At 43.8% G+C, this 25919-nt stretch overlaps 2 protein-coding genes across 2 annotated transcripts; both read left to right on the top strand.

Moving 5' to 3' along the window:
* The first annotated feature begins 1265 nt into the window (after positions 1-1265).
* LOC127293196 (14-3-3-like protein A) lies at positions 1266-4194 on the top strand. The gene is made up of 6 exons (XM_051322767.2): positions 1266-1389; positions 2248-2690; positions 2787-2865; positions 3083-3205; positions 3635-3751; positions 3837-4194. The coding sequence occupies exons 2-6, from the start codon at positions 2284-2286 to the stop codon at positions 3891-3893; spliced, it is 783 nt and encodes a 260-aa protein (XP_051178727.1). The 5' UTR covers positions 1266-1389; positions 2248-2283; the 3' UTR covers positions 3894-4194.
* A 2568-nt stretch (positions 4195-6762) lies between these two features.
* Positions 6763-15180, top strand: LOC127293195 (protein CASP). Its single transcript, XM_051322766.2, has 18 exons — positions 6763-7069; positions 7762-8051; positions 8663-8812; positions 9385-9473; positions 9631-9740; positions 9834-9928; positions 10141-10193; positions 10381-10546; positions 11034-11126; positions 11320-11448; positions 11569-11688; positions 12207-12287; positions 12934-13041; positions 13451-13594; positions 13679-13777; positions 13861-13940; positions 14466-14558; positions 14628-15180. The coding sequence occupies exons 1-18, from the start codon at positions 6949-6951 to the stop codon at positions 14692-14694; spliced, it is 2088 nt and encodes a 695-aa protein (XP_051178726.1). The 5' UTR covers positions 6763-6948; the 3' UTR covers positions 14695-15180.
* The last annotated feature ends 10739 nt before the right edge of the window (positions 15181-25919 follow it).

Raw genomic sequence — 25919 nt, 5'->3', positions numbered from 1 at the left:
ACTGCGCCAGTGGATGCGTGGCGGAGCATGCGGATGTTCTAGAGCCGCTACAGGCAGGAGAAGCTGGCGCCGTGGTCGGTCGACTCCTCTGATGGTTTTCTCCTTCGGTGGCATAGAATAGGAGCGTGCGACTGTTAGAAGGAGAAGACGAGGCAGGGTGCCCTCCTGATTTTGGAAACAAAATTGTGAGCGAACGAGAATGATTTTATATAGCAAGTAAATATTTGATTGGATACCATATTTAGCCTAATACGAGGGAGATTTTGGCAAGTAGTAATTGATTGATACCATGTTTAACGCTAACGAGAAAAGTGAGGGCGCCTTACACATTATTTTGGCAAGTAATAATTGATTGATACCATGTTTAACGCTAACGAGAAAAGTGAGGGCGCCTTACACGTAAGTTAGATGTTAAGCAAATACCGTAAGATTAAATTGCACGGACATGATGTTTCTAATAATGACTATCAACGCGTTGAGTGACCAATGACCAACTCCAATATAATGATATAGATTATTTTGCTCTAAGGTATGTATAACGAAAATTACTCATTGCTCAAGCGATTGAAGGACCAATGCATGAAGAATGGAAAATACGCGTACATGTGCGTGTTGATCTTTCTTTCCTTATGTGCAGAGAAATAAAAACGAAAAAAGATGAGACATTAATCATACGAGTGCGTGCGGTGATTTCAGCACTAATCGATTCTTTTCTTCTATTAATGATTTGATTCTCTGCAAACAGACGAAGCATGCGTGACATCAGATTTAAATCCAACGGCGCGGATGTCTCCAATCTTTGACATCAAACATATTTGATGACGTACCAACTCGAATATAATAGTAAAGAAATAAATTAACAACTCCGGAACACCATTTTGGATGCAAGGCCATCCCACACCCCTACACCCTAGTAGCCGGTGGTTGGTTGGTGTATTTGTTGGGCACGCCCGGCGCAAAGCCGTACCGAACCCATGTGACGTTACCACGAGAACCCGATCGGCGCACACCCTCCCTCTCCCTCCGCCGCGAGGTCAAAGCAGCTCCAGCCAGACGCGGCCGGTCCAGTGCCACCCCGCCACGTACCTCGCCGGTCCAGTGAGCACGTCCCACGCACCCGCTCCCCCTCTCCGCTTTGACCGCGCCTCGTGGCGCCGCCCGGGCCCGGCGCGTCGGCCCGCGATTGGACGGCTGCCCCCGCTGCGAGGCGAGCTTCCCGAGGGGCCGCCCGCCCGCCCGCCCGCCCTATTTTTCTATCCGCACCCCGCCCCTCGCCCACTCCTCCCTCCCACGAACCTCCCCTACATACACCAGCGCAACACACCCGCCAGATCCGATCCCGCACCCCGACCCCGACCCCGTGAGACAAAGCCGAGCGCCACAGGAAAGGTATTGCGCCCCGCCCCTTTCCTCCCCCCCTCCCTCACCTGCGTCCATCTCTCCTTTTCCCCGTTGCGGTTGCTGCCGGTGCGCGCTCCCGATTGTTCGTGTTTCTCGTTGCGGAATCGGCCGAGGTGAAGTTTAGTTTCCGCTCGTTCTGTGCTTGATTCGGCTTTCGTGGCCGTTTTGCTTTTTATTGTGTACGGAACCGTCGATTTTAGGGTGGATCGGGCTAGATCTAGGGTTAGATTGCCGGATTAATTACGGTTCGAGATCGGATCTGGCGTGTAAGTTTAGGGTTCGAGTGAGCAGTGGTGTTTTCGGCCGAGACTTGTTTTTGTGAAGCGTCTCTCCCGATTTGGGGTGATTTTAGCGGAGATCGAGTGGGGGATTTTAGCAGGATTTGAGATCTGTAGGGATCATGGGTCAGTTTTACGGTAATGCGCACGCGCGGCTCTTCCCCGTAGCGCTAGGTTTGTAGATCCAGCGTCTTCTCGGTGCATGTGATCCGACATGCGTAGATCGAACTCTAGATCTGGAGACGGATGTATAAACCTGTTTTGTGCCGCTGTTAATTTCGACTGCTAGTCTGTTGCTTGATGTTCTGAGAAATATTGTTTTCGTGACCTCAAGTTTCATCGTGTTAGATTAGATTCTGTCTAGTGGTATGCTGGGAGAAGAATAAAAGGAGTAGAATATCTAGGTGCCACCACTCTCTGAAATGATTCCTTGGGTTCAAAAAGTACGGGCTAGTTTCAACTGTTGTTATTATTCACATGTTGGCTGCTTTTCAGACTAGGGTATATATTCCTTTTGAATGATGTGCAAGTGGTAACAGGAACAGCTCGTATTATTGTGGATTTGCAGGTACTGAGCAGGTTTCTGTAACAAACAAGAGGGAGGATGTCTACCGCCGAGGCAACCCGCGAGGAGAATGTGTACATGGCCAAGCTCGCAGAGCAGGCCGAGCGTTACGAGGAGATGGTGGAGTTCATGGAGAAGGTGGCCAAGACCGCCGATGTTGGCGAGCTCACTGTTGAGGAGCGCAACCTGCTCTCCGTGGCCTACAAGAACGTGATTGGTGCCCGGAGGGCGTCCTGGAGGATCATCTCCTCCATTGAGCAGAAGGAGGAGAGCCGTGGCAACGAGGCCTATGTTGCCTCCATCAAGGAGTACCGTACCAGGATCGAGACTGAGCTGAGCAAGATCTGCGATGGCATCCTCAAGCTCCTGGACTCCCACCTCGTCCCATCTGCCACCGCTGCTGAGTCCAAGGTCTTCTACCTGAAAATGAAGGGTGATTACCACAGGTATTTATTTTGTTGCCATGTTGATATCAGAGGCAAGCTAGTTATTTACTGGATCCGTGTGATTGTAATGTTTATTCTCTGTTTGGAAATGCATAGGTACCTTGCCGAGTTCAAGGCAGGAGCTGAGAGGAAAGAAGCAGCTGAGAACACTCTTGTAGCATACAAGTCAGCCCAGGTTGGTTTCGTTGGACGTTTGCTTATCTTGTCTCATCAGTTTTGTTATCATTATTTCATCTGGAATGATCAATTCAGATTGCATCATGACCTATTCTGTATATTATGTGTTGCTAATGAAAAAAAATATTGAGAAGACCAAACTGGATAAATGTGCTATGCTGGCCATCCTTTTGTTTGTTTATGTTGTGTTTGCTGACGTATGATTACTTATTCAGGACATTGCCCTCGCTGACTTGCCTACCACTCACCCGATAAGGCTTGGACTTGCCCTCAACTTCTCTGTGTTCTACTATGAAATCCTGAACTCTCCAGACCGCGCTTGCAACCTTGCCAAGCAGGTTAGTACTCTGTTTTATGCTTATGGTTTACTTCGTTGCGAGGACTCTATTTCGCATCATTTGTTAATTGCTATTTCAACAAGGTTTACTGAAATGCTGTTAATTGAAGTTACGTGATTTTGAACGCTGGTGAAATTCATAAATGATCATGTCTGATATTTTTCTTCCATGTTTTATCAAATTAGGAGTTTATATGTGAGATCAACAATGAACAGTGCTAGGAGTACTATTAACTTGATCTGCAAAGTTCTATTTTATTCATTTCCTGACTCAACTATGTATGAACTAATCCAACCAATTAAATGATTCATCCAACCTGAAGTATATTTTAATCTTAGTTTGGCAGTGAGGAAAAGTGGTCTCTGATGAATGTATCTGCCATCTATACTATCTAAAATGAGGCTAAATCTTTGTCTAAACTTTTAATAGGCATTTGATGAAGCTATTGCTGAGCTGGACTCCCTTGGTGAGGAATCTTACAAGGACAGCACCTTGATCATGCAGCTTCTGCGTGACAACTTGACTCTCTGGACCTCAGATAACGCGGTATTTCCCATTTTCATGTGTTCTGTTTCATCATGAGTAATGTACAAAACCTTGTTGCTGATAATGACAATTTGTTCTTTCCCAGGATGAGGGTGGTGATGAGATCAAGGAAGCCTCAAAGCCTGAAGGAGAGGGACACTAACTCTCCCTTGTCTGCACAAGTTTATTTCTGAGTCAATTTCGCAGCTACCTGTATTGTTCGAATCATAAGATGTACTAGGGTCAGTTGCACTATGTGAATCATAAGCTGTAGTAGGATCGTGCTATGCGAAGCGTGTCGAGCTGAAGTACCTAGTGGACTACAGTCATGAGGGCATCATGTGGGCATCGTTGCTTCAGGAACGCGTTATTAGTTCATTAGCAGATTTCAAACTATTTCCTGTATTGCAGCACATTATTAGTATTGCTGTATTAGCAATTTTCATTGGCTTGTTAATGATTGATGATGCTGGCGTCTAAACACCTCAAAAGTTTACCTATTTTTGTGTTTTTTGTCAACTTGGTGAGGTGTTCTATTGTGGTGTGCTCTGTTCTGGAACGGAGTTCTCCAGCTATATGTATACCTCCAATAACCGTACCAAATCTTAGGAAATTTGGTGGCATGGTTTTTTTTCCACAAAAAGAGACATTATGTGTTTATAATAATGCCACATTTGTTTCACATTTTTTTATGGAAGCAAACACGGATACAGAAACCCTGAAAATAAAAATGGAAGAAGATATTGTCAGAAACTGATACGGATCGAATACGGTGCTAACATGGAATTACGTAGATATTGTCCGGAGCCAAAAAAAAAAAACCCTTGAACCATGCAAAAACAATCTTAAGCATTCAAAAGTTAATAAAATTGTTCCCTAATTCTAGGGTGGTTCTTGATTTACTATGAAATAAGTAAATGTTAAACCTTAGAACCCTCCTTGAACCCTAATTCTAGCGTGATCCTTGATTTACTATGAAATAAAGTAAATATTAAACCTTAGAACCTTCCTCGAATGCAACCTCTATAAAAGTTTGGCTTGACATCGTCATGTGGAATTGAGCCATACACATCAACCATAAAATGGAAATTCCATACGGTCCGGAAACTAAAATTTTATTTTTGCGCCCATTCCACCGAAAAATGCTGTTCCGTTTTTGTTTCCATTTCCGCTAAAAAAGTTCTATTTCCGTTCTTATTTTGCAAAATTCCGTTTCCATTTCTAGATTTTCATTTCATTTCCGCTTTTCCGCGGAAAAGTCAGAAACTTTCCACTCCATTTTCATCCCTGCTTCTGCAGAACTCAAACCCTCATTTCTGATTCCACCATCTAACATTTTATCTATGGAGAATACGTCCGCACAACGTTTACTGCTAAATGCATTGCAGAAGTACAGTTATATAGAAATTTGCTTGTCTATTGATTGCCGGAACATTGATTGCAACCTTCTATATTCGGTAGTGACATGTTCTTTGAATCATAATAATTTGAAAACCCCATGAGTTGACAATAAATTTCTTCCATAGATATTCTTCAAAAGACCGAATGTATTGGATTTTTTTTTTTTGCAATTAATTTACCTAATGACTAGCATGAGCGTACCACCGTATCCACCGCTTCATCGCCGGAACGGTCAAGCCTTTACAATAGGCAAACTGGAGACCAGCGCACGAGAGAAATAACTATCGACAAAGATGAGATCTATAGATCAGAAGAGCTAAATTTGAAACCACGCCAATGAATATGAAAATCGATGTTTAGATTATTTTTCAGCGTCTTGTTCGAGATGGTGAGACGATGACTGCATCTTAAAATCTACATTTTGTGATCGGTTTTGGCTATCTAAATGTGGCTAGCTCCAAGCTACGGTTTTGGCTATCATGTTTTGGCACCTATGGGATGAATAAAATTTGAGAGGAAGATGTCAATGTATCTCCAGCTTGTGTTGTGGCAAGGATCAAGGCATATGTTGATTTCATTTTGACATATTTCTCATCATCTGGTTCCAACCATAGTTGTGAGACCCCTTGGCCTACTTCATAGTCTCTGCCGCCGGATGGATTGATCCAGCTGAATGTGGATGCAGCTACCTTTGCGTCTTCTCAAAGTATAGGGGCTGCTGTTGTTGCTCGTGATCACCTTGGCTCCTTTGTTGCAGTGGTTGGAGGGAGCTATGCTCAAGTGGTGAGCCCGGAGCTTGCCGAGGCTTATGTGACCAGGTTCGCTCTCTCATGGACCAATGAGGAAGGTATGGACAATCTTGTTGTGGCTCCAGATTGCCTTTCTGTTGTTCAACGCTTTAATATGGCGGATAAGGACCGATCTGCTATTGGTTGTGTTATCCAAGACGTCAAGAGCTTGGTCTCTAGGTTTAATAATGTTTCTATAGTTCATTGTAGCCATATTGCAGAACTTTGCTGCTCATGTTTTAGCCTGCTCTATGGAGCTATCTTGTAAGTCCGTGTGGCGTGGTGTGGTGTACCTCCAGAATGTATCCGGGAAACAATTCGTATTGACTCGATGTTTCGGTGATTAATAAAGTCTCAAAAAAATCCATGTCCTTTTCATATTTCTTGGATACAACGGGAAAATATTAATGTCACCTAGTTGTACAAAGTCTTGAGAATGGTTACGAGGTTAGTGACACCTCCAGTCTACTAGACAGGTTTGACACTTTAGTGTCTTATAAAAGTAGAATATTATTTAGCGGGGGATGACGTTCAGATCGATAACGAGATATCAGTGGTGACTTCGTTAATATTAAGATCCGCTAGATAAGTTTTTTGAATCAAATCTCTCGAAGATGCTCATAGATATGTAGGATATACGGGCGTTCATTGTTCATAGGAATAAATGTATGCACATACTTGTGAGAGTCTTGCGTTTTATAGTGTGTTTTGAAAGAAAAAAAGGTTAAGTACAAAGTCCTGTCAGCGACTCAGGTTAGACGTCATGTGAAGAAGAAAGATAGATTACCATACCAAACTGCCAGAAAAAAACACACGTCACGGACGTCACTCAAACGCCAGTTCGCCATCCCCACGCGGAACTGAAGAGGAGAGCGAGCAGACGCACCATCGCCGCGACAACAACTACTGGACTCGGAGAAAACCCACTTCGCAAAGCAGATCACACATACGTACCGCCCGCCCGCGCGTCGTCGCCGACCCACCGGATCCCGCCAGATCCAGGTGCCCAGATCCCCGGCTGCTCCGACGATGGACCCCTCGCCGGCCCAGGCGGCCGCGTCGGAGCGCGACCGCTCGCCGCCGCCGCCCCCTCCACCGCCCCCGTCCTCCTCCGCCTCGCCGCTCGCCGTCGTCTGCAGCTTCTGGAAAGGTCCGCGCCGATCTCACCCGCCCTTCGTAGCTTAGACGATGATGCTGGCTCGAATTGGTGTGCCCCGAAGGCGTGCTAGATTGGTTCGCGCGCTTCAGCTGCGGGGAGTCGCGAGTCCCAGTTTGGGGCAGAATTTGTGCGGGTTTCACACTAATCGCGACTTGGTCGAGAGATCTTAGTTGCCTTGAAATGCTCACGTTTTTCACTTGCATTCACGTCTGCTAGCATTTTTTGCTTGCCGCTTCCTCAGTTGGCCTCGGACTGTATGATGTGCTCCTGACTCGCAGACCAAGTAGTTTCAGTAGAGAAGTCCTGTGTCTTCATCTCAAACTTGAATTCGCCATCTCTACGAAGTAGTTTCAGTAAAAAAGTATAGCTACATCTTTTGGGTAAGAGAGTTGGTGATTGATCACATGCGCCATGGAATTTTGCTGTCTTCTAGAATTATTTGAACCCTTACCAAGTAGGGAGAATAGCCGTGAGTTAACCTGCCACTTGTCTGTTACCGTGGTTTCCGTTTCGCGCTTTAGAAAGTTAACCTGCCTCCAAGTGCGAATGCGCGTGCATGGTACTGAGTATATTGATTATTTCTTGTTCTTTCATGTGGAATGTAGGTGGATGTCTTTATGTAGAATTTTACGCTATCCATGGTGGATAATCTGACTTGAATCTTGTTTCTTGTACAATTCAAGACTTCGATTTGGAGAAAGAAAGAAGTGGTTTGGATGAGCAGGGTTTGAAGATTGCGGAGAATCAAGAGACGAGCCAGAAGAACCGACGGAGGCTTGCTGAGAATACTCGGGATTTCAAGAAGGCATCGCCAGATGACAAGCTTAGTTTGTTCAACTCATTGCTTAAGAGTTACCAAGAGGAAGTTGACAATCTCACAAAGAGAGCAAAGTTTGGAGAAAATGCGTTTCTCAACATCTATCAGAAGCTCTATGAAGCCCCTGATCCATATCCAGCTCTTGCTTCTATGGCCGTATGTTATTCAAACTTATTTTCTAATGTGGCTGCTTTAATACGGAATTGTTGGATGTATTCATCATAGAGTAATTTGCCTTCTCGGCTGTCCTGAATTTTCTAATAGTGCAAGTTGCCACCAGTATTTAGGATCTTGCTAACTCTTATCTGTGCTATGTAATCACTTGCCATCTTATTGCTAGTCGTTCTTGGCACCTACGGATACAATGGTAGACGTGTAGTTTCATATTATCGTTTTTTCTTATAATAACAGGTATCTGTGGCCAAATTACTTGTACGACTCAATCGCCACTCTCTGTACAAGTATAACTTCGCAATAGTAGGTGCCAGCTTGCACTAAATTAAACTGTAGGAGGAAGCTCTCAAACTTCAAATATAGACGCAAGTTAGTTTGTTCATTAGCGCAGAGCAGGGTTAACAACTGTGTAAAAACATGGTATTGTGCAGTATATTCTCTAACAAAGCCTGATGTGTTCGATTTTGTTTGTTGCTTTGCTTGAATGTATCTCTAACTAGTATCTGGTTCGAATATGATAGATGTGGTTCAGCCATTACCTACTAGTTTCAGTTTTCACTAAAGTTTGCTGCTAATGTTCTCAATGCATTCAGGATCAAGACCAGAAATTATCTGAACTTGAGACAGAAAATCGGAAGATGAAACTTGAGCTTGAAGAATATCGGGCAGAATCTGCACATCTGAAGAACCAACAGGCAACAATTAGGCGACTTGAGGAGCGAAACCGCCAACTGGAACAACAGGTTTGTTCCAAGGTCACTCTGTTTACTGTTTTTTTTTACTGTTTGTTGCTTGCATGAATGGTGTCAGTGTCATAATTGAAAAATGTCAGCTCCTTCGTACTGGTGCTTAATTATATTATATTGACTCTGTGTATCCATCTAATTGTTATACTTGAATGGCTGGATTGATTTCTTGACACTTTGATAAGTTTATGAAGTTTCAGACACCTCTTGCTGTTTTTAATAGAAAACATAAGCCTTTCTTCTACGTCGATGCCATAGGTTGAAACTTCAAATTTCATCTGAACTAACGGCAATGGTTGTATGGTCTGTCTGCAAATATACTGGTCCACTAATAATGTTGTTTTTACATAACACCAGTAGTCAAAATATTGTATAAATAATCTAAGTGGCATTGAACTGACAGGTGAAACATTTCTCCCAGTTTATGTGCAGTGAGCAAACTGTGATTGTCATGGCAACGCATGTGGAAAAACATCGTTGATGTCTTATTCCACATAGTTTAAGTAATATGCCTCCTGTTTCTCAAATTCCAGACCCTTTTACTTTCTAATTATTTTTTATGATTTTAGATGGAAGAAAAAGTGAGAGAGATGGTTGAAATGAAGCAGCGAAGTTTGGCAGAAGATAGTCAGAAAACTCTTGAAGCCCTGAAAGATAGGTATGGAAAATTGTAGCAACTAAGAAAATAATTGTTTAACTGTCATGTAAACTTGAATTTAAGCTTCTTGATATCAAGATTTTGCATGGCATGAAAGGCCACATCATATATGATGATGCATACTGCAGATTTGAAATTTAGTTTGCCATGATTGCAGGGAACGGTCATTGCAGGACCAACTAAGACAAGCTACAGAAAGTGTCAAGAATATGCAGAAGCTACATGAATCGGCACAAAGCCAATTGTTTGAGCTTCGTACTCAATCAGGTTTTCTTTCTTAATTTGTGTTACCTTGGTGATCATTATGCTTAGTGGTACAATAGTTACGAAGGTTCTGATGCATTATTATATTTTTTTCAGAGGAGGATCGGACAGCAAAGGAAGCTGAAGTGAGCCTTCTGATGGATGAAGTCGAACGCGCTCAATCACGATTAGTTAGCCTTGAGAGAGAAAAGGTAACTTTGCACGTTTGTATTTTGGCTTTGGGAAAATCCTTAGCACTCATATGGTTGCGATGCTCGTACCGTCAGCCAGGATTTGTGCCTTGAGATCTATGCACTTTCTCTCATTCTGTTGCAACAAATTTATGGTGATAGAGTGCACAGTTTCCAAGGCACATCTATTGCTGGCTATTCCTGACAACCATTTTATTTTATTTTTGCTGCAGGGAGATTTACGGTCTCAATTGCAGACAACAAATGAAGATACAAGCAATAATAGGTAATTTTGTTTGCATTTTGCATGTGTATGAACAGATATGCAAAGTGTGGATTTACTTAATTTTATTCATTCAACAGATAGTGGTTATGTTAGTGACTTTCAACAGTATTGCTATTATTCTAGATGTGCTTTTTTGATTATCTAGAACTCAGTATTAACTTTTTATTTGAATTATGTAATTATGCAGTGATTACATGGACCCGAATGATATTCTTGAGAGTTCCTTAAATGCAAAGGAGAAGATTATATCAGAGTTAAATGCAGAACTGCGTAACATTGAAAGTACTTTATCAACCGAGAAAGAAACACATGTGAATGAACTGAAGAAGTTAACTGCTTTACTCAGTGAGAAGGTACTCAGTCGTTAAATGTGCATTGTTATGTTCAATAACCAACTCAGTACTCTTATTGTTGACTTCTGGTTGGCAAGCTATAAGTGTGTATGTATTCCTTAAGTCAAATTCTGGAAGGAATTCAACCATTCTTCTCTTTAGAGAACTCCACCGTCTATTCTTTTCCATCACTGGAAGCCTGAAGGGCACAATAGTTTTGTTATATCTATCATCTACCTGTCTAATTGCTTACAGTCCATTTTCCAAATATAGTTTAATATGTTTATTTGTTTGCTTCTATCACGAGTTTAGTAGACATGGCCACAGTCGCTAGGTCTGCATTTGAACCTGGAAAACACAGACTGAGTGAATAGTTATAATGAAGATAATAATAAGTTACTTCTTCCACCAATTACAAATCTATACACCATATATATGCTCTTGGAATGATTTGTATCTATGCAACTATGCTTCACTTTGTTGTTTTCTAATTAGTTTCCCTTTGTAGGAAACTGCTATAACGGAGTTAAAGAAAGAACTCCAAGAAAGACCTACGGCTAGACTAGTTGATGATCTCAAGAAAAAGGTTCAGATTTTGCAGGTTGGGAGATAAAAAAGCCCTCTGGATAAACATGTTAGCTTTTCTGTGTTGCATCTTATACTAAATTTGTCCACATCTTTTGTTCATGACAATGATATGCTTGAGATACATTCTGTTATTCCTCCATATTACCCCCACCATTTTTTGATTTTCTGTCCTCATGCTTCTGAAATATCTGTTTTTTTTCCAACAGGCTGTCGGGTACAACTCAATTGAAGCTGAAGACTGGGAGCTAGCAACTAATGGCGAGGAAATGAGCAAGCTGGAAGCTTTGCTTCTTGACAAGAACCGTAAAATGGAGCATGAACTAACACAACTGAAGGTTGGTATAGTTTAGATGCTGGAAACTGGCTATAGGGGCTTTGGTCAATTAATAATTCCCATGTATACTTCTTATCTTTTCTGCTGGAACTGTCTTACAAGTTTCTTGTGTCTCTTGAAGGTTAAAATATCAGAGAAGTCGAGTCTTCTTGAGGAAGCTGAAAAAAAGATCGCTGAACTAACTTCAAAGGTTGAAGAGCAGCAAAAATTGATTCTAAAACTTGAGGATGACATACTAAAGGTTGCTCTCCTTGCTCTTGTGATATTTCATATATTGCCAATCTTTGAATGTAGTCTTTCTGGGTATGTCTTCTGCATTTAACATCTATACTATGGTTACCTTAATTAGTGCTAGATTCTAAATAGTGATATAATACTACCTCCATCCCAAAGCTTAAGGCTTATGTTATTTTTAGAAAGTCAAACTATGTCAAATTTGACTAAGTTTTTACCAAAAATCATTAACATGCAAAATACAAAATTAATATCATTAAATATTAATGAAATATATTTTCGTATTGTATCTACAAAATATTATATTTGTTGATAGATTGTTTTAAAAGTTTGGTCAAACTTTACTTTGTTTGACTTTTCAAAAAAAAAAAAGCCTTAAGCTTTGCGATGGAGGTAGTATTGTTATAAGTAACTGCCCAATCCTGGAATTTAGATACTTAAGAAACCAAAGATTTTTTTTATGCCTACTTTTGTTTTCTGAAGGATATGTATATGTAGCTGATAAATTTGTTAACTTTGGTTCAGGGCTGCAGCTCAACTGATAGGAGGAGTTCACTTTTGAATGACTGGGATCTTCAAGAAATAGGCTCAAATGAAGTATCAGAGGTACATTCAAGTTTGGGTTCACTTATGACGAACCATGTCGCTATAATTCAGCATTACCTTGATAAGCTGCACAATTTCTTCATAATTTAGCTGGACAATACATGCACAGGAAACCCAATTCAATCCATTTTAATTCAACATCGAACCATTGCACTATTACCAAATGCTGGTCTTTTTTGCACCATGATTTTTATAACCACAATCAAATGAACAAGTGCTACAATCTGGTGGTGAATGATGCTGTCTAGTTCTGAAATCTATGCTGCTTGTATGACCCACTTGTCGCCAGTGGTCTGTGTTAATCATTTCTTCATAAAACACAAATAAAATAACTCTCAGCTAAACACTCTTTCGGTAAATGTTTCAATTTAATGCATTATGATCTTTCCCACAGTTTCCCAGAAAAATACTCCCAGAAAAATACTCTGATACCCTAATTTTACTACATGCATGTGATTTTAATATTTAGCAGCATACGCAGGTTGTATTAACAGTATCCACAGTTCGAGATGTTAAGGAAAATGCCGGATCTACCTAAAACTCATTTATATACTCATTTATTTTTGTAGCAAACAGGACTTCTAATTTTAAGTCGTATAATTTACATCCCTGTGTAGCTTACTTGTTTCTATCCATTTATTTACAGGGTACTGATCCAAGGCATGCATCGCAAGACCAAGATCAAAGTTCCATGCTCAAGGTCATTTGCAATCAGAGGGATCGTTTCCGTACACGACTACGTGAAACCGAGGAGGTATATTTCATGCAATTTAGAAAATGACTGTGTTGTTGTGTTTCAAGTATGACTGGTTGTGTAGTTCTCAGTTGAATTATATGAGAAAAACACATTGTGCCATTATATTGTAGGCTTAACTTTGACAAGGTTTGGTAGCCAATGAATGATGTGGTTTGATTAGTGATCCTTTATTTAGGAATGTCGTGAGACAGTCTTTTAACTTGAAGGAATTATAATGACTTGAGAGGGTCATTTTCCTTTTTTTTTTTTTTTTTTTGAACCAGTCATTTTCCTTCATTTTCTTCAAAGCTGTGGATCTGTTATGCTTCTCTTGTAATTTTATTTTTATCCTATGATGCCTCTTTGCTTAGTGAAATATGAAAATTTATCTCCACTGACCATCTATCGTCATTTTTATGTATACCAGGAACTGAGGAGATTAAAAGAGAAGTATGAAATGCTAGCTGTAGAATTGGAAAAAACAAAAGCAGATAATGTTCAGTTGTACGGAAAGATTCGATACGTCCAGGACTACAGTCATGAGAAGATTGTTTCTAGAGGACCAAAGAAGGTTTAACATAAATCCTTACAATGTACTTCATATACCCTGTACTTTACGTCTATCATTTGACCTTTGTTATGTTTCGCCTTGCAGTATGCAGAAGATATTGAAAGTGGTTCTTCAGATGTTGAAACAAAGTACAAGAAAATGTACGAGGACGACATAAATCCGTTTGCTGCTTTCTCGAGGAAGGTAGATATATTTTATCATTCATCAGCAACACCTATTATCTATGGTATCGCACACAGCTCAGCTATTCTTTTTGATATATCCAGGAAAAGGATCAAAGGTACAAGGAACTTGGTATAAGAGATAAAATCACTCTCAGCAGTGGCCGTTTTCTCCTTGGTAACAAGTATGATACTACTTCTTTTCCTTCCTATTGTTGTATTTGCTGATAACTAGTGAACTATTGATCTAAAAGAACTAGTAATAAATTATTCTAGGAACATCAGAGCTATATTTACTTTTTTATTTGACCTTTCCTATCGATGTATGTATTTTCAAATTGTGTAGTAATTACGAAATGATCAGAATTCGAATTGAATAAGTACATCACAGATGACTTAGTGGTCTAGGACTGCTGCTAAGGATTGTTCATGGCTAATTTGGTTCAAACTTCCTTAAATAGTACCCTTGTCTTTATCTTTGTTCAGATTTTATATATTTGGTCATTATGCTCACCTCTGAAGTTTAAGCCAGTTACTATTGATAATTCTAGCCTTTGTTCAATTTGTTTTGATAATTCTGGCTCTCCATGGATAAAAATGCATAAATGACCGGTATTTTGTATTACATGATGCCTTAGCTCCTTTATTGTATCCATGAAGCGGACAGAAATAAGAAATTAATATAGCATGTGCTCTATTTGTATTCACAGGTTTGCCCGGACATTTATATTCTTCTACACTATTGGGTTGCATCTCCTTGTGTTTACACTGCTGTACAGAATGTCAGCTTTGAGCTATCTGAGGTAAGTGTGCATCACATATCAATTTGAATATGAAACCCTGAGCATGGCTAACTTGAGACATTTTCACAGCATAACACCTGCACACGATGAGATCATCCTGGACGCTGGCAATCAGACACTATCACATACGCTCTAAACCAGTTCTAAGTAAAGATGTAATAGTATCAGCACTTGATCAATACTGAAAAAAGAAGCCCTCTGGGTTTTGGCCTCAAGAATTACTGCATAGGATCATGACTGAAGTTATAGCTGACTCATTTCGCGATGGCCTTTAGGTGCCTCGATATGTTGTCTGTAGATAAAATTTCTAGTTTTGTGGGCAAGGGATGGTGCGGATGCGGTGGCGAAGGAGGTGCGGGGGATCGACTCATTCTGTGGACTGTTGTATTGCTAACTGCCTTTTTGTTGGTAAATGAGAGCACAGCGGTTGTTTGAAAGGTACAGACACAATGGCTTCCAAAGTACTAAGTTGCACTATATGTGGCTGGACGGCAGTTGTACAAAAGCTGGAAATAAAAGAATTCAGTGAATAGCATTAACGTCTTTACGGTAATTTAGCAGTGAAAGTGTAAGCACACAAGCAATTTATGTTAATGCGTAAGTTGAATGCTCAACCTTTGTAGATGTAGACTTGCAAAAAAGAACTTTGTGGATGTAAGTTGCAATTTAATAGTCAAGATATTCAAACGCTAGAAAATCTTGAAAATTAAGAGACATTTCTTCCTAGAAAAATGACGATCATCTTGCGAATGATGATTAGATAAGTTGGAAAAGAAAGATAAACTAGACAAGAGTGTAAACGGGGGAAATTCCGTCCGGGAGTTGCATTTCTTTCCTTCCCAGGAATTTCCAGCTTACCTTAATCTCCTTTTCTCCTACCTGGTGAGCTTTATCTGAACAGTGATCAACCCCGTACAGGCAGGGTATACCTGTCGAAACCCGCGTTACTTCTCAGCTAGCTTTATCCCCTGCTTCTGTTTTCCATTTTTCTTTATCTGGGAGCTTTATCTGAACAGCAATCCACCCGAACCGTATTAGCTGTCGAAATCCACATGGCCGCACAGTAAATCTGCTTGTCCTTGATCACGATCAGTCGCTGTACATTGTCACGCCCCCGGATTGTCTCCAAGCCCCGCGCATATACAGAGGTACCCGCAACCTCTCCGGAGCTACAAAATTTCACCTCCGTTTTGGCCGCCGAGGCAGACCCTACGGCGCTCGGAAGTGCCAGCGACACCGACGCGGCTAATCAACATCTAGTGAAAGATGAAAAGATGAAGAACAGATGGAGCGATTATTTTGATGGGTTATTCGAAACGAGGGCACAACCATGGTAGAATACTCATTTGATGACACCAATAACCGTTTCGTGCAGGGGATCCGAGAGCTTGAGATTAAAGAGGTCATTAAAAGAATGAAAGGAGAAAAATGCCCTTGGCCCTGATGATGTCCCAATTGAAGGTGTGGAGAAATTTTGGAGACATGATAATAGTACGGCTAGCTAAGCTATTCAACCATATTTGTCGATCAAACAAGATGTTGGAAGAGTGGAGAAAAAGCATATTAGTACCTATCAAGAATAAATAAGATATTCAAAGTTGTACTAACTACCGAGGGATTAAACTTATGAGCCATACTATAAAACTTTGGAGAAGAATCATCGAGCACCGCTTGAGGAGAGTGACGAATGTCACTAAAAATCAATTCGGTTTTATGCCTAGGAGGTCGACTATAGAGACGATGTTCCTACTTCGCCAACTTATGGAGAGATATAGAGAGCAAAAAACCTACATATGATCTTCATCGACTTGGAGAATGCGTATGACAAGATACTAAGGACGGTCATGTGGTGGGCGCTGGAGAAACACAAAGTTCCAACAAAGTATGTTACCCTCGTCTGAGATATACGACCGTGTTGTGACAAGTGTTAGCGCAGGTGATAATTACACCGATACCTTTCGAATCATGACATGACTACATCAAGCATCAACATTAAGCCCATACTTGTTTTCCTTGCTGATAATGTGGTGCTATTAGATGAAACTAGGACCGACGTAAATAGGAAGCTAGAGCTATGGAGGCAAACGTTGAAGTCAAATGGGTTTAGACTTAGCAGGACCAAGACCGAGTACATGCGATGCAACTTCAGTGGTGTTAGTGGCAAACACGAAAATGTCAGATTAGAAGGACAAATAGTGCCTAAGAGGGACACCTTTCGATACTTAGGATCAATGTTGCAAAGCGATGTGGATGAACTGGTGGCAGTAATTTGATATCCTTTGTGACAAGAAGGCCCCACAAAAATTAAAAGATTCTATTGGACGGCAATCAGATCGGTGATGTTATATGGGGTAGAATATTGGCCAAGTAAAAAAGAACACATAGTTGTAAAAAAAAAACACATCCAACAAATGAGGGTCGCGGAGATGCGCATGGATGTGGGACCATACAAGAAAGAACCAGATTAGGAACGAGATAATTCGCGATAGGCTAGGGGTGGCACCGATCGACGAGAAGCTAGTCCAACACCGATTAAGATGGTTTGAACATATCCATCGGAGGCTTTCAGAAGTTTCGATGGTCCGTGAAATTCTAAGGAGTATGGAGGAGACTAGAAGGGGTAGAGAACGACCAAAGTTGATTTGGACGGAGGCGGTAATTTTTTTTTGAGAGATTAGAATGTACTTAAATTCTTGACACTTGATAGGACTACGTGAAGATCATCGATCCATGTGCCGAAATTTTAGTTTACTCTCTCGTTCTTGTTTTGGCTTCCTTTTATTTCTGATGCGTTTCATATGATCATATCTAGCTTACTCTAATTTTCTTAGGAAATAGGTTTTCATGTTGTTGTTGTTCTAGTATCTTGCATTAGATAAGTTCTAAAAAAAAGATAAACTAGACAAGAGGGTAAACGGGGGAAATTGCGTCCGAGAGGTGCGCATTTCCTTCCCAGGAATTTCCAGCTTAGTTTTATCTCCTTTTCTCCTACCTGGTGAGCTTTACCTGTCGAACCCCGCGTTACTTCTCAGCTAGCTTTATCTCCTCCTTTTGTTTTTCACCTTTTACCTGGGGCTTTATCTGAAGAGCAATCCACCCGTACTATATTAGCTGTCGAAACCCACATGCCTGAACAGTTAATCAGCTTGTCTTGATCACGATCAGTCGCTGTAGACTGGCACGCCCACGGATTGTCTCCAAGCTGCGCGCATATCCAGAGCTACCCGCAACCTCTCCGGAGCTACAAAATTTCACCTCCATTTTGGCTGCCGAGGCCGACCCTACGGCACCCGCAAGTGCCGGCGACAGCGACGGCGCGGCGAACCTGTGGATCGCCGAGGAGGCGGAGGACTGCCCACAGGATGGCGGGAAACAGCCAGAAAGAGAGAGACCAGATTGTAGCGGCGTCGCCGTCGCTGCCGTGGGTGGTCAATTGATGGAGGCGTATTGTACCGAATCGACAGGCGGCCGCAGGTTGGCTCCGGCGGTGGGGTCGGGAGGGGTAGCTAGATGCTGCTAGGTGCCATGCACGGTCGTGGTCTCTGATGCCCTCGCTCCACAAAGGAGCCCGCGGGGCGGACGCGGCCACGTCGAGGCCGTCGGAGCGGGGGCCCGCCGGTCGCCGTCCGCCGTGATCTGGCGGGCTGATCCGCCCACTGTCCGGAGCGTGAGCCGACCGAGTATGTATGTATGGGGCGGGGGGTAGCCGGAGTAGCCGCATTGTCTTGACACGTCAGTGCTTGCATACGCATGTATATCCTGTGCAGTGCGTACTTAGTAGCATCTCCACTCGTCTCCCCGACGAGGCCCCGAACGACGTTTTTTCCATCCGGACAGCGAATTTTGGCTCAGTCGCGCCCTCGGTTCCTCGATTTCATCTGGATTTGGGCCTAAATTCATCCGGCGATCCCACGCCATCCCCGCCCCCCCGGGGAGCTCTCGGGAACTCCGGACGAAACAAAAGCGCGCGAAACGTCGAGGAGACTTCCCGCGCGTCTGGTGGCCCCAACTTGTCGGCGAGAGACACCGATCGTCGTCCTCATCGCATCGTCTTCCGCGCGCTGTAAAAGCCTGCCGCCGGTCAGTATTCGCCGGCCGCGTAGCTTCCACGCGGCGAGTTAATGCCGTCGCCTCGGTATCACGCGCGCCTACCTCTATTTATCGCCGAACTACCGCGTCTGCCCCGCATTCACCTCGCTCGCCTTCCACCAAATCTTCCCCGAACTCGAACGAGCAATGGCGAACGACGGTGCGGCCAACAACGGCTTCGGCCGCCGCTCTCTCCACCAATGGGAGGGACGGCTCCTCCACGCGGCGGGCTACCCGGCGCCGCCGGACTTCCGCGCACCGGGGGATGGAGGTCGAGCGCAGGCGGCGTGCCGATCCCGCCGCCGCCAACGGGTGGGGCCTTACTCGAAGTGGCGATCGACGAGGTGCTCGTCACTCTCAGTGACGAGCAGCGCGCGGATCCGCGTTTCTTCCCCGACAACCACGAATCATGGATCGCGTTCTTCCGGTGCAGGTATGAACGCGAACTGGCGGCCCTACGACGGCCCTCCTCCTCCTCTGGCAAGGAACAACGCCGTCGGCCGCAAACGATGGTGGAGCGCGCCTGGCCGCACCCTCGAGAATGTGCTCGCGCACATCGAGGACGGAAACTCCCCCGTCCTGGGGATGCCGCCGCCGGTGGCGGCTACCGTGTCGCGCCGGCACGGTAGTTCCTGGATGCCGAGGAGGATGGCGCCATCCTCCTCCTCGTCTGGCTCGCAGTCGGCATCCAGGTCCGGCGGGTCGACGCCGGCCACCGTGCGAGGAATGGGCGTCTCCTTCGACCGTCAAGAAGGAACCGGCGTCGCCATCGCCGGTGCGCACGGCGCAGCCAGCCGGCGCCTCGTCATCCGCGACCAGCCTTCCTCTCCGCAAAGCGGGCGGAAGAGGAAGGCGTCGAAGAAGGAGGACGTCGCAAACCAGCTCGCCGAGGAGGAGGGGGAGCGCGCGGAGGACGCCGCGGTGGCGGAGGCGATCGCCAGGTCGCTGAAAGACCTAGTGCCCGCCGACAACAGCCTCCCCGAGGACGCCGCACTGGAGTGGTCCAGGCGGGACTGGGAGCGCGAGGAGGCGGAGCAGCAACGGCGGCTGCTGGATCTGGCTGCCGCGCGTCAACTCGCCGCCCGCGCCGCCACACCATCCGCCACTAGGAACGCCGCGCCCAGGGAGGTTGTCAAGCTCGAGGACAGCAGCGACGACGATATCTACCGTCCGTCGCCGCCACGCGCCGGCGACGCTGGCCAGGGCACGAGCCGCTGGTACGAGGCTCAGCCGCCCCAGGACAACGCCGGCTCGAGCGACGACGACGACGGCGGCGACTACACGTCCTTCTACCGCCATTTCGGCATGTAGTAGGCCGTTCTTTAGTTTAAAGTTTTAGTTTGCCAATCGCCGAATTCAAATATATGTTCGAATTCGGCATACTTATGTACGAACTCGCCTCTATATGTTAAATATCATTAAATTTCGCTTATGTTTGAGCGAACTCGCCAATTTTGTCTGAATTCGCCGAAGTCCGTTACATTCATCCTGAGCTCGCGGCTGGGAAAATGGGCCTTCCCAGGCGAAATTTTCCTCCAATCCGGACGACAATATCGCTGGATTTGGGCGTGGGGAGCCCAAACGGCTGGAGATGCTCTAAACAGTATGGTTCACGGTAGGTACTTGTGTGTTGTTAACATCACTGTCTCGTGTGAGCATCGCCAGGAAACTGGTTAACTAGGCTAAGCTCCATTAGTTGCCTACTTTGCATCTGCGTACATGTATCCGGTGTACTTGTGCAGTATGTTGTTCCACCGTGCGTACAACGTACTTGTGATGTGTTAGCATCACTGTCTGCTGAGCATTACTGATAACATATGCGTCTAAGTTTGCGTTAGGTAATCTACTCGGCATACTTCTCTTTCTGAATGACACAGTTGGATTATTGGCTAGCGTGCCATGCTATGCAGGAATTAGGCGATGCCGTGTCGTGTCATCAGTTAGGTATGGCTTGCATATATCACATCGTTAGGGGCATCTCCAATCCATCTTAATCAGTATCAGGTACTTTCGCATCATTTGCCTAAAACAGAAATAACTTACTCTAATGAATTGTCTCCAATTTCCATTCGATAAACTTTTGACCTAAAGGGATCCCTACTACTCCCTCCATCCTACAAAACATGTCGGAGATTTGTCTAAATTAAGATGTATCTAGACACTAAATAGCATCTAGATCCATCTAACTTTTGACAATTCTCAGACATGTTTCATGGGATGGAAGGAGTACTAATAACTCGAACCTCGTGGTTGGGATATAACCTTCGTACCGATTTAACGGTTATAGTAGCCAATTCACCAAGTGTTTCTTGTCAAGATGCTGGACTAACATTCTTAGGCCCAGTTCTTTTGGAGCTTTTGAACAGCTTAATGGTGAAAATAAGCTAAAGCTCAAAAGAACTGGATTTTAAGCCGTTTTTGCGGGCAGCCGTTTTTGAGCATTCCTGTGTAGTGGGGGAAAGCCACTCTACCCCAGCTTCCCGCAGCTTCCCTAGCTCCACCCGAATCGGTATTTGAGGCTGCCCCTATTTCTTATGGTATTTACAAGCAATTGCCACCGCGTGGAACAGTTGTGCCTCCGAAGCGTTACTGGCATGTGAGAGAAATTTATTTTCCTCTGCCTATCTGTCTCTGTCCCGAGCTAGGGTTTGTCAATTCTCCGCCGCCGCCGCCTCTAACCACTCTGGTCGCCGCCTCCTGGCCCGCCGAGCCGCCGCAAGCCGCCAACAGAACCTTCCCCGCGCCACCCCACTTCCATTCCATGGCGGAAGGAGCCCCGCCACCCCCATCTCGTCGGCCCAGATCAAGCCGAACCCGAGCTCGCCGGCCGGGGCTCGATTCGGTGCGGTCATCCACCTGTGCTCCTCCGGCCGACGTTCTGCTCCCGCGGACGCCCATCTCAACCTCAGCCTGCATCGCTTTCTGCTGCCTGGGCTACATCGATCTGAAGTAAAATGGAAGTTGGATGCTGTGTGTTCACGGTGTGCAGGACTGTGGGTAGCAGCTGCTGCTGGTGTCAACGAGCATGGGTGACATTCAGACGTAGCTAGTTCAGAGATGCACAAACGTAGTGCTGCAATTTTATAGATTGCATTGTGTTGATTTGTGCTGCTCTTGCTTGCGGCGGAACAAATACCAGTATAACATTTTTTTAGCTGAACAAAGTCACTATTCAGTGATGCTCTGGAATTGTTTTACTCTCAAACTTGCGGCAAAAACAGTAAGAATCAACTCAATGTTAGGTAGTCAATGCACAAATCATTAAAGGGGCATTATAGACTTTTCATCATATAGCTCGGACAATAAGCTAAAACAGTGGAAGCCAAAAAGAACTGGACCGCAGTTTCTCGCGAGCTTATTTTCACTGTGGTTTCTCTGGGCAGCTCAAGCTAGAGTGGCTTATGCACAAGCTGGAGCCGAAAAGAACTGGGCCTAGTTTAGAAAGAACTTCTCTATGATGATGCAACTTGTCATCAATGGAATTGTTAGCAAAATTCGGTATGCAATATTGACTTATAGGAAAACAATCCAATCGTCACCAGAATTTGAAAAATATCGACGCTAGTTCCCTGTGTGGCTCGAATTGCTCCTCTTGGTGAATATGCAACAGGGGTCACATCGTGAAGTCACATCCCCAGCTCCATTTGATGCACAACAACAATCATGAGAGACTACCGAAGGAAGAGCATAATGCTTTGTGAGTGCATGGCAGTGTGGAAATATGAGGCCACTCACAATGCTCCACCCAAAAGGACATATTTGCCCCTAAGTGGGTTCCGATGAAGTTGACACTGTAATTAGGGGAGTAATGCAACCTACAATGAGCCTCGATCTAGCCTAGGGTATATTTCCCACTATAATTATCAGATGGAATCCGGATGGGCACAATGTGGATATAATGACCATATTTTGAGAAAGGATGTAACCCCTTATTCTTCTTCGAAGGGGTAAGGTTGGCTAAGCTTACAGGTCTCTGCACCCAAACTCAATTCCGTCTAGGAAAAGAAAGAGGAGATCCAAATCTAGAATCATACAAAACTAAAAGTGATTCCCCCTTGAGTTCATCACGATACTTTTAATTCGGAAGTATCCACCATGTGGATTCTTGCTCCGAGAAGTTTTTGAGGGTTTGGAGATCACCGAAAGACCTATCGCTAGTTAGTGAGCTTCTAATTCCTAGAGGAGACTCAAAGATAATAAGGTGAGCCTTCAATGGTGTTTGGGGGTCCTTCGAAGCAACCCCACGCCTCTACAGCAATGATTTTCAATTTGATGGGTTCGTAGAAAACGAAAAATCTACCATAAGAACTAACCAAAACCAAGATATAATCTATTAGATGGAAGAAATGAGATAGATATAGAGTCTTACCCTTAAAGACCGAAAGCGTTAACGAGATCTAATCTCATGGATGATGTAGTTCTCTTGACAATCTCACGATCGCGTAGACGATCCTTCCGACGCTGCAATCGGGCAACACCCCCGAAATCGGGCACACATACGGTGTTGATGACGGCGTCCTCTCCGCATTCCAGCGCAACAGCGGATGTAATAGGTTATCCGGAAATGCCAGGAACACAACATCGTGGTGGTGATGGAGGAGGAGAATTCATGCAGGGCTTCGCCAAGCTTGCGTATGAGTAGATATAGAGAGGAGGACATGTGGTGGATAGGGTTAGGGGAAGGGTGGCCAACACTCGTACCCCTCCCCTCCGGGAGGTGCGGCTAGGGGCTGCCTTGGCCCCTCCTCCACCTAGGGCTGACACATGGGGGGACATGTTCCCCCCAAGTTAATCCCCCCTTTTCTTGGGATTCAATCTTATCCCTTGTGGGGGTGGCCTGCTGGGCCTTGAGGCAAAGTGTGACTGGCCAATGTGGGCTAGGCTGCACCCCCTCGCCTCATGTGGCCCTCCCCGGGACAATGGGCCCACTATGGTCCATCAAGGAACCTTCTAGAAACCCTCTGATGCGACACAACAAAATTCCCAAACTTTTCACAAACCCGGAAAGAGACATCCCATATATGAATCTTATTCCTCGAACTATTCTGAACCTCCTCGTGATGCCTTGGGTCCAATCCAAGACTACGAACCACATTCGGTCTCCAACTCATATTCCTGTATTTACCCTAAGCATAAACTAACCTTAAGTGTGGCACCCTAGGATTCCCGAATGATGCAGGCATGATCGAGAAACCTCTCCGATCAATAGCCAACAGCGGTATCTGGAGATCCATCACGAATCCTACATATTCAATGATGACCTTGTGATCGAATGAACCATAAACGTTGTGACCAACTCCCTTTGTTCTCGCAATACATTACTTGTCCAAGATCGAGTCGTCCGTATCATCTATACCTAGTTCGGTCTTGTTACTGATAAGTACTCTCGTGATATTGTATCCCCGTGATCTAGTAATGTGCTTACAAGCTTAGTGTATGTGATTTCACCGAGAGAGCCCCGAGTATATTTCTTTGTCATTTGGAGGGACAAATCTCACTCTTGATCCATGATCCTCAACTATCACTTTCAGAATACCCAATGCCACATTTATAATCACCTTGTTACGGTGTGAAATTTTATGTCATCAAAGAACTCCTCAAGTGTTAGTGATTTACATGATCTCATAGTAATGACTCGATCTTATTGCTATGCTTACATTGGGTGTATGTAGACCATATCATTCTTCTAACGACATGATCCCGTTATTAAAAACATCCAATATTCATGATCAGAAAACCTTGATCATCATTTAGTAAACGAGCTAATTAAATGAGAGACTTACTAGGGACTCTGGTTTGTTTATAAGACACACGTGTAGTAGCGTTCCAGTTAATATAATTATAGCATAAGAAATAAACATTTATCATAAACACAAATATATTATAATAAAAACTTTATTATTCCCTCTCAGACATATCTCCAACACTCTCCCACCAAAACATTTATCATAAATCGTCGTCTCTACGTGCCTTAGTTATTCCTATCGAAATTATTTTACTTGTGATTTTATCTTGAGGTAGACTTCGGGCTTTAAGTTATTTAGCATCATATAGGTAGCTTTCATATATTTGCATTAGGATCACATTTGTCATCCTCAAAGCCTAGATTCTTGTGAAGAAAACAATAAATTTTATAGAAACATATTCACTCTCCTCTACGTAATCAATCTCAATCCTTGAATTGGTATAAAAAAGATCGCATGACTCTTTTTAAGGGATTTACGGCATTACCATTGAGGAATGTGGTAATCAATCTCTATCAAGTAGAGGAGGTGGCACTGAAGTTGTATTCAACCAAAATCTTGATAACATGCATGATGTTAGATTATAAATCTGAACTCAAGGCCTCTATGCAATACTCCATCAAGAAATAAGTAGTCGATGCCATGTCACAATTGTCTATCGGTGGTACTTCCTACGCTACTCCTGGTGTGGAGATCCTCCTGGAGACCTCCACTCTCACGGTACATCCATGAGGCCTGATGCTCCTTCTTACAATGAGGCTCAGTTTACCAACAGTACCCCTCCAATATTCATGCCTCATATGAACCACTTGATCATAACACATTTTATTTTTGGAAAACTTCTAGGGAGTCTCAAAGACTTCATAGTTTTTGTGTGGATATATGCATGGGAAGTGGTTCTACACGGGGATACAATCCCGGTGTTCCAAAATAGCTTGACGCCCAATGAGCATGTTAATTTTCAACTCAATGCCACCGCTCTCAACATGATTTTTTCCGGTGCTCATTATGGCTGAGTCCTCCTCATCAACCTGGCCAAGGGTCTTTGGGATAAGGTCATTGTTATGCATGGCGACACAACGATCATCCATATAACAATATATGATGTGGCTAAGAGTGACATGAATATGTTCATGATAAGTGATGGAGAATCACTTTAAGTTGCCTTTTCAATACTTAATGCCCTACGAGTGAAGATTAAAGGCTTTGGATGTGGAAAGATTGATGGTGGATTCAATGTGTAATGGACTCATGAAATATCATGTTTCTCCATTTGCACTCACTTAGTTTTTCGTTGTGTCTGGTGGTGATTTATATCTATAGTTTCTGTCACTTTGTGTAACGATGATGACTTCATGCCCTTTGTATGTGGCTTTCTCAGGGTTTTCCAAATTAGCGGGGCAACAATTTTACTATATATGCAACAACACCTTGCCATTCCGGTGTTCCAGAAATAAGGTGAGACATTTTTTTGTTTTTTGCTAGTGGACTATGGTAGAGTAGAATTTTTTTTTACACAAGCAAGAAT

This window comes from Lolium perenne, chromosome 4, assembly GCF_019359855.2.
Source record: "Lolium perenne isolate Kyuss_39 chromosome 4, Kyuss_2.0, whole genome shotgun sequence".
Classification (NCBI taxonomy): Eukaryota; Viridiplantae; Streptophyta; class Magnoliopsida; order Poales; family Poaceae; genus Lolium; species Lolium perenne.
This window is presented reverse-complemented; position numbering and strand designations above follow the sequence as displayed.